The sequence below is a fragment of the Ciona intestinalis genome, chromosome 8, assembly GCF_000224145.3.
Source record: "Ciona intestinalis chromosome 8, KH, whole genome shotgun sequence".
Taxonomy (NCBI): domain Eukaryota; kingdom Metazoa; phylum Chordata; class Ascidiacea; order Phlebobranchia; family Cionidae; genus Ciona; species Ciona intestinalis.
In genome coordinates, this window is record NC_020173.2 from 650272 (window position 1) to 658974 (window position 8703).

Sequence of the window (8703 nt, forward strand, 5' to 3'; positions counted from 1 at the left end):
CAAATGTAGATTGATAATATGCTGAATTTGTACCATCTACTGTTGATAGTGTGGTATCATAAAAATTGATGAATTCATCATTGATATCAAATCCTTGGTCTTCGGATAAAGCAGCTTGCCATTTAAGGTTGTTAGGATTTAATTTCTGATTCTGGTTGTTTTGGTTTATTATTTTTAACCATCCTTCTACTTGAACTTGTTGCAGTGGTGTGAGCATTGATTCTGTATGTCCGATAAATGGTTTGCCAAAGTAGTATTTAAGGCAATTTTAAGTTGAATTCCCACAAGCTTCAAAATATCATGTGGGCAATTTACATAGAAATCAAGAATTTTAAAACTTGTTAAACTTTGACTGTCAAACAGCACTGGCGTGTTAGCTATCACTGATGCAGGGTGAGTCAATAATATTCCAATGGTAAGGTTACCACACATATCACCAGGAACACCTGTCAAATATTTGATTGTCAATAACGATTTTTTGTATCTTATTTTGATTTTATAAGTACAGAGCTTCTATAACTAAGTTAACTCAGATATAGAAATTTGTAATTGTTTTGCAATACGAAATTAAAAATATAAAAAAATTTGCAACTAACAAAAATTTAAATGTGTGTAAAGCTTGCAGAACGGGTTAAGAGTGACCAGGATGAAATCCAGCCTTCTGCTACCTTGATTAATAAATACTTTAACAACTCACCAATGCCTGTTGCGAAGTCGCTTAACATTAAACTTTCTCCATTAGATATTTGTCCTTGAAGTATTGCTCTTTGTGCATCATTTGGTTGAAGTTGATGAAGAAGTATTTCATTATTTCCATTCAAATCATGGCTGCTTATAATGAAATAGACAATAATAGCATTTGTAAAACTATAAGGCTGAATAGGTAGGTGTGGTCCGTTGTATTTCACTTCTAAGTAATATGGTTCCAAAAAATTAACCATTTTGACATCTCTTTCATTGGAGAATAAGGTTGAAACATTCAAATCTGCAAGTGAAAATGAATAAATTAAAACTGGAATTGTAAAACGAATACCTAGAAGTCAAATACAAAATAATGGTCATATTTACCTAAAAGATTATGTGTTAGACTTGTGCCCTCCAACAAACTAAATCTTGTAACTTCAAAAGTAGGTATTGCTGGTCTTGTTGTCTTAAAAGTTTCACCAGGTATTATTCCAACTTTTAAAAACTCAGGTCCACATCTAATAAACAGTGGAACATACAAGAATCGTCCATCCGATTGAGGTAAAACCTCTAATTCAGCTTGAGCGATTACCAGATGGTGGATTCCTGGATGATTAATAGCTAAGAAACTCGAAGGTGGATATTCAAAAGTTTGTAAAGATGTAAGAGAGAGTTTTGGAAATGCTGAACTTGCGTTTGTTAACAAATTTGTATGAGGTGAATTAATTGTTAAATTGTCAGGTATGCATGATGCTGTGCTTATAATAAACCGCACTTCAAATTTGAATCTTTCAAAATGCTCGTATGATATAAGAGGTATTGATGTTATATGGCGCAAAGTAAATCCAGCACTAGAGATATATGGTTCTGAACACAACAAGTATGTCAGATAAGATTTATCAGGCAATAAAGCATCTTTTACTTGGAACTGTATAACCCGTCTGTTGGTAGATGATACAGTGAATGACCACGATAGATAAACCCAACCACACATTCTGATGTTATTCGATTCTAACATGGTTTGGAATCTCTGAATAGAATTTACAGAATTTTGTTCAAACAATAGTTTGTTGACATTGTGAAACAAAGAAGTAGATCCAATGAAAATATCTTTGCAGGATTCGTCCTCACAGCTTGTCTGTGTTAGCTTAAAATGGGCAGTTATGTTGAGAGTATTTGTGCTAGTTGGTCCTGTTATGGAGTACAGATCTAACAGATCAGGACTAACTTTATTCTTTTCTATCATTGTGTCTATTTCAACTAAAAATTCATTTTGAAATGCAGGAAATAATGATCTTGGTAGGTTAGGTAGAGTAAGTCCTATCTGAAGAGGAATAACATGTGCTTTAACAAGGCTATCCTGCAAAGTAGTTGGAACATTGGAGCAATTAAGCTTCTCAGTAAGCAAGGGGAGCTTAATCACATTGTTTGACATACATTGTTCCAGTGGTAGATCATAGGCATTAGATGTTTTGGCAACTAACATCCAATGGTGAGGTGACAAGCAGCCAAGGGTTTTAATCTTACCAGAAAATACATAAAAAGTTTGGAAAATTGTAACAACTTGTCCAGGGTATAACTTTGATATGCCTGTCTTGCATTTATATTCATTACATGTAGGTGATAATGAGAGAACAGCGGTTGAAGCGGTGTTGGTCATATCTTCTGCAACCTTGTACAGATCCAACTGGAGTTGAATAAAACTTTCCTTAGGAAGTGATTTGAGAATCGTATTTCCTATATACTGAGCATGGGCAACTGCAGACAGCTCAAGCACACCATTGCTATGTATACGATAAGAGATATTGCCATATACAAGATTCAAATCAGTAGAGCCAGTTATTAATACTGATGATTCAGCCTGTGAATTACCTCTTCCTAGACTTGATGAAATTGATGCAGATAATTTGTGCATGCCATGTAGTTTACAGTTGTCACTGGAGTTTGGCTTCAAATACAATAAACCAGATACAAAGAAATAACCTCCATACAATGTACACTGTACACCATTGTAGCAACTGTATGATTCCATTTCATCTGAGCGCTGCATTACAACATTGGTGATTATGTTCTTGATGATTAGACTGTTTGAGGTTTGTAATGTAAAAGTGCTGTTGGTTATATTTGAAGCACTAAGTGATGTTTCTTTCGGTGAATGGAAATGAATCATAGCTTGATATTCAACTTGAGGTACAGCCAGTGAGCTGATACTAAGAACGTTATTTCGAAATAACAAGGAATCTACTGTCATTTTTGCTTCACATGTGCATGAAAAACCAACCCCATGCAAAGGCTCTGAACACTTCATGCTGGAGAATTGTAAACCAACATACAGAGCAACACAGAAATATCTTGAAGTTAAACACGATGGGCATTCTGATGAAGAAACATTTATTTTAAGATGACCAACTGTAAGAAGATCCCCATATTCAAACCAAGGATGTATGTTAGCAAGTTCCTGAACCGGAAGAAATGTTTTTTTTGTTATTGCAATGCCATTAATGCTACCATTGAGTTTCGTAGGAGAAGCAAAGAGCTGAAATGAAATGTTGTTGTCACTAAATGAAAAAGACTGCCCCAAGTTTAGAAAAGAAATATTCAGCAATACTTCCGAACTTGAGTTGCGTAAGTTGTATGATAAAGGCTGCCATGAAAATGAATCATTCATCAAGATGATAGAATGTTTACAGAATTTTAAAATCCCATGTTCCTTTGGTAATGTTGACTTCGTAAGACAAAAAGTGCCAGAATTTGTGAAATTACCACAATTGTGATGTGTTTGGGTTGGCACTGGATAAAGAGAAGTATCTGTTTTAACTGGAATGCACAAGCTTTGATTTAGGACGATATCCTCGCTGTTTAGGACTAAATTCACTGGTACAAGGCATATCTGTTTCACTGTCTGACAAATGCTTCGGGTAATATTGAAACTTGCTAGAACATGAAACTGTTTTGAAGAGTTAGAATGTTCTACATGATTGTTGTGCAAGCGAATATCTGAGTTTGGGAGCAAATTGTAAGAGCATTCAAGTTGATTCACTTTGCTGATATGATGACAAGCCAGGCTGTAAGGAACATAATTAGGTAAAGGTTTTAAGGGTTTAACTCAAAAAGTTCCTACCTTGTCCGGTTTAGAGTAAAGTGGGCATTGGAGACAATTATAGCAGTTTTAGAGCGAAAGTGGCTGAATTTTGGAAAAGCCGATACATCTGAATACTGATTTTCTACATTGACTGTCAGTGAGACCTTAGATTCCAACTAATAAATAAGCAACGTGTCAAAAAAAGTTAAAATATTTTTATAACAATTTTACCTCTGGATAAATTACTTGAGTTTCTTTTGATCCGGAAATGTTATATTTTAAGATGTTAGACTGTGGGCAGGGGAAATAAAGTTTAAAGGAGGCTGTGTTGTCTGAATTATTGTATGTGTCCAGCTCATTGCCGAGAACTTGAATATTTGGAAGTATTACCACTGTCACATATACAAAGCTACCACACATTGATTGCCGATTGTCAATGTAATCCTGAAAATATGTTAATGGTTTGTGTTTAAGTTCTTAAATACATTGATACATATTTAGAGAATTGTACAAGCTATTTACATGTACAATGGTGGACATCCAGTATATACAAAATATTTTTACAAAAAAAACATTAATTCGTAGAGGCACAGTATATAAATTTCCCCTCCCCTTCAAAGAATTGGAATTTGTGTAACACTACATGCAAAAAAAATTTACTAAAATACGAAAGAAATACTAAATAACCAAAAGTAGTATATATCGGTAGAGAAAATATTTGTTACCTTTAGATTAAGGTCTCCATTTAAATTAACATTTTCGCTTGAAGCAAAGCTTTTTTCCTGTGTATACCGATCTTTACGTAGCTCATAATCTTGCTGAAGGTTTAGCATAACAGGTAGTTGATATATACCTGGTAATATGAAATTGTAATGTTGAGTGAAAATAAAAAGAGTTGGTTTAAGGACGAAAACAGTCAGAACTAAATGTATATTAAGATAACAAAGCAATCAAATTAGAGTAAAACGTTACATTTTTCTGCAACCCTCTAGAACGATGCTTCGTAAACCTTAAAATATTTATCAAAATACTCTTTTTAGAACATTAATTACAGCAAGTTTACATCTATTTAAAAACAAGATTTATTTTAAAATGTAATGTTAAGGTTACAACCATTACTAACCTGTAGTAATGAGAGTAGTTTTAGATATTCCAAGATTTGATTTAATTTGTTCAATTAAAGCAGATGAGAGGAAGGGTTTATGGTCAGATGCTAACATAACAATGTGAGCATTGTATCCCAACTCATTAAAGTAAACCTGAGATTAAGAACGCTACTTTCTAAAGATATTCAGTGCCATTAATTAAATGAATAAATGTAACTTGTTTGATTACTCGCGGTTGGAGAAAAACACAGTGGTAAATGACTTGCCCAAGGACACATACGCTCACAATGATAGCCGCAACGAGCCCTGAATTGGTAACTTCTAGGTTAGAAGCGGACACGAAAACTGCCACGGGCAACACAAACCAGTGAATAGTTCATACTGCCAGTAATAATGAAAATTGTCTGACGCCGTGGCAAAGTGGTTAATGCACTTTAACTTTAACCCACAGGTAATGAATTCAAGGCTCGTCCCTACGATCAATATGGGCGTACGTGTCCTTCGGCAAGACATTTACGACGATTGCTCGAACCCAGTGGTCACTAATGGGTTGTCCAAAATCCAAATTATTAGCCATACAAAAATTGTTTAAAAAATTCTCTATAAAGTAACATACATTGTAACTAGTAAGCTGGTACGAGGTGTATGAATACCCATGTTATAACGACTGTCGTTTCCGGCCACATGAGGATTACGTAAGTTACATTCTTTGACTCAAATTCAAATGGATACAGGCAAAGCCTGACTAATTTTAAAAAAAGAAACTTTTTGATAGGATTACAAACCAGCTCGACCATTAAGTACATTTTAACAAATTAACTTACATCGTTAGTAAAAATAATCTGAGCACTTAGTGAATATTTTAGATTTATCCAACTTGTTCCATTTGTTTCCATTGAGAAGTGAGTTACACGAAGGTCACAAAAACCTATAAATATAACACAACCCATGAAAGGTTAAGATTCTAGTTGATAACCTCTTAAATGTATTTTACCAAGCTCCAATTTAATACATTATCATATCAATGGTTTGTTGCATTTGTTCGAAAATAAGTACGGATGCAAGAAACAAAATAAATGTGATTTCTTTCGATCTAAGATTTTATAATTTTGGAGAATTATCGTAATAAAAAAGGGACTAGATCAAGTACTACTGAACACTCAGTAAAGAAATAAAGCACATCCAATGGTGTTTTCAAACAAGTTATTTTTTAAGTTACAAACCTTCACAGATTGCATCATCTAACTTAGGAATTGTGACCAACTTAGAAGTCATGATTCCTTTCCTGTTACTTCTGTTGCGAAATGAAACCTTCACTTTGGCATCATTTTGACCACATCTTTCAAACACTTGTTTCTTTGTCAAAGAAAAAGTTGCAGATTTCGTTGCTACAAAATAACAACATGTTATTGGGGAATAGTGCCCTTTTTTTAACAATTATGAAAAGGTTGTAAAATTATTAACAAAAAATGCAATGTTAATAATGCAGTTAAAAATAGGAATAGGTATATATAATAAAGATACTATATCTTTGTTTTGTCTGTATGGTTACATTGACAAAGTTAAAAATAATTTTCAATAAATAAAATAGCAGAAAGTACAATCAAACACAGGTGCTATAACATACTAACAGTTAAAAGAGAAAAAAACATTGGTATATTGGAATAAAAATAACATAAAATTTAGTTTTAACCTTGAAAAGGTCCTTGGCAGAGACGATACAATTGTGCATAGCAAACATAACCTTCAAGAGCTGCTTCAGTGCTGCTTTGATATAAGATAACTCCACAATTATATATTTCACTATACAGGTTTGGTTGACCATTATTCCACCCCTCCAATATATTTGCTAAAAGAAAGTTATTTGTGATTTTGTTCATTTATTTAATGTTTTTTTAATCTTGCTTACATTGTGTGTAGGTAGATTTTCTTGGTAAAAGAACTTCAGTTCCATCCTGCCAAAGCCAATCACCATATTTCAACACAGAGTCCGTACCTGACATAACATTTCCACATACTTTATAATATCAGTTGAATGATTGAGTGACTTACCTATCCATATCCTTCTATTAAGTCCATTAATATGAGCATACCATGCAAAAACAGGGATAAAAGCAGGGTCTTTTAAAATGGCAAGTCTGTAGCCAAAGTTTCTGTGATAAAAGACATTTTTAGATTGATAAAATAATTGTGACCACACATGCCCATTTTCTTACCTGCACAAATCATCAGCATGTTCGTACAATGAATGACTTCGGTCGATATTGTAGTCATAACCATTAGCGTAAAACGAACTTGCTGAATTCACTGCAAACATGTATTGACAATAATAAATTAACTTTTTGTAAAACTACCACAAAATGTTCTATTCTGTACAAATGATGTTTTATGGTCAGATACATCTATGAGCATCAGAAATAAGAATATTTTCTCTAAAAAAAACAAATAACATCAAATTTACTAAAACAATGAATCTGTTTATAACTAACATGTATATTCATTCATTGTCAAGGGTATTGAATACTGATGGTCAATACACTTTCCATTGTGATATGTGAGACAGAATTCCAACTGAGAAACTATATCCAGTTGAGCTATAGAGGAAGCAGCGAGTTCACTGTCATTACGGACGATACTAAACCCAACATTGAATGTAAATGAACGATATTCCAAAGAATTTCCTAAAATAAATTGATTTGTTATTTTTAAACAGGAGAGGTTCTTTGTTAAAAATTATTTTAAAGGTAGTAAGGGTGCAAATATAGGTAATTAAAAATTTAATATGTAAAAAAGGTCTGGAAAAAATATGTCTTAGAGTTGAATATGTCTTAGAAAAACAGTCTTCACCTAGATTTGATTTTTAATTAATACTCTAACTTAACTTTAAAGATAAGTTTAGTCTACTCCTTTGATTACTATACCGAACATTGTATCAATTTCAACGACGAAGAAATGGGTATTAACCACAAGACATCAGTCGATAAAACACGCTATAAATAAATATTATAAATAAAAAACTGTGTATTAGAACTACCTGGTTCTCCAGGCACCAAAGCAACTTCTGCAGAATCCAGAGCAAACCAAATCCCATTGGCTGGCTTGGAATCTTTTACCGAGCACAAGAAATTCCATATTGTTGAGTTAATAACAGTAGTTGCAAAATTATTTTGGGTGATTGTTTCATATTCTGCTGCAGAGTCCCCATGCACAACCACAGTTACATAGCCAGGATGTAAGCCACATATTTCAGCTGTAACTGGTACCTAAAATTAATAATAAAAAGTTATAAACTCATAATATGTAACAAATGGGTTCAATATATAATAAAACAAGTTTAAAGAGAATTTTAACTATTTTAACTTTTAAAAGACTTACAGTAAAGTTTACATTGATATTTTTGACCGCATGCACAAAGTGGTCACTGATCAAAATACTTGCATCAACTTGAGACGAAACAGTGGAAAGATACTGGCTGAAATAATAAATGTAATGTTAAGTTAGAAATAAGTTAATAAGTTGATTTCTACAATGGAGCAAGTAAAAATTCGTTTTTTTCTTGGCATTTGGTAAACTTCAATACATTAGAGCAATACATTCTTGACCAGAAGCTTGAACACAAGTAGCAGGTATTGTGTCTAGCAGTAGTTTGGTATGAACTCTGGCCAGCACAATGTATCGGTAAGTGCCTAACTGAAAATCTACCATCAAAATAAGAAGAATTTACCTGTAAGATAGCGGTCCCACTTCTACAGCAGTTACTGCATTAAATTTAGCGGTGGTGTGCAGAAACAACTTGAATCTGAGCTTTGGTTTAACCAGCTTAGCATTCTT

General features: G+C 33.3%; 2 protein-coding genes across 2 annotated transcripts in view; both read right to left on the reverse strand.

Annotated features, from left to right (window-relative positions):
- Nucleotides 1-10: 10 nt before the first annotated feature.
- Nucleotides 11-3060, reverse strand: LOC108949666. The gene is made up of 3 exons (XM_026835464.1): nt 1069-3060; nt 698-985; nt 11-446 (listed from the first exon to the last, which is right to left on the reverse strand). The coding sequence occupies exons 1-3, from the start codon at nt 2990-2992 to the stop codon at nt 187-189; spliced, it is 2472 nt and encodes an 823-aa protein (XP_026691265.1). The 5' UTR covers nt 2993-3060; the 3' UTR covers nt 11-186.
- Nucleotides 3043-8703, reverse strand: part of LOC108949667 — a 7943-nt gene continuing 2282 nt past the window's right edge. The window contains exons 7-18 of the mRNA XM_026835486.1: nt 7089-7179; nt 6925-7025; nt 6782-6868; nt 6566-6721; nt 6096-6260; nt 5697-5800; nt 4890-5025; nt 4492-4619; nt 3998-4210; nt 3806-3942; nt 3095-3749; nt 3043-3060 (exon numbers count right to left, since the gene is read on the reverse strand). Coding sequence (XP_026691287.1) covers nt 3043-3060; nt 3095-3749; nt 3806-3942; nt 3998-4210; nt 4492-4619; nt 4890-5025; nt 5697-5800; nt 6096-6260; nt 6566-6721; nt 6782-6868; nt 6925-7025; nt 7089-7179 — 1991 coding nt within the window. The remainder of the gene's footprint in view (nt 3061-3094; nt 3750-3805; nt 3943-3997; nt 4211-4491; nt 4620-4889; nt 5026-5696; nt 5801-6095; nt 6261-6565; nt 6722-6781; nt 6869-6924; nt 7026-7088; nt 7180-8703) is intronic.

Coding starts and splice junctions, on each gene's coding strand:
- LOC108949666 (XM_026835464.1), bottom strand. CDS start 2,992: ATGAAGTGTTCAGAGCCTTTGCATGGGGTTGGTTTTTCATGCACATGT. Junction 986..1,068: donor TCTAACACATAATCTTTTAG/GTAAATATGACC, acceptor TTTCACTTGCAG/ATTTGAATGTTTCAACCTTA. Junction 447..697: donor CGACTTCGCAACAGGCATTG/GTGAGTTGTTAA, acceptor AATATTTGACAG/GTGTTCCTGGTGATATGTGT.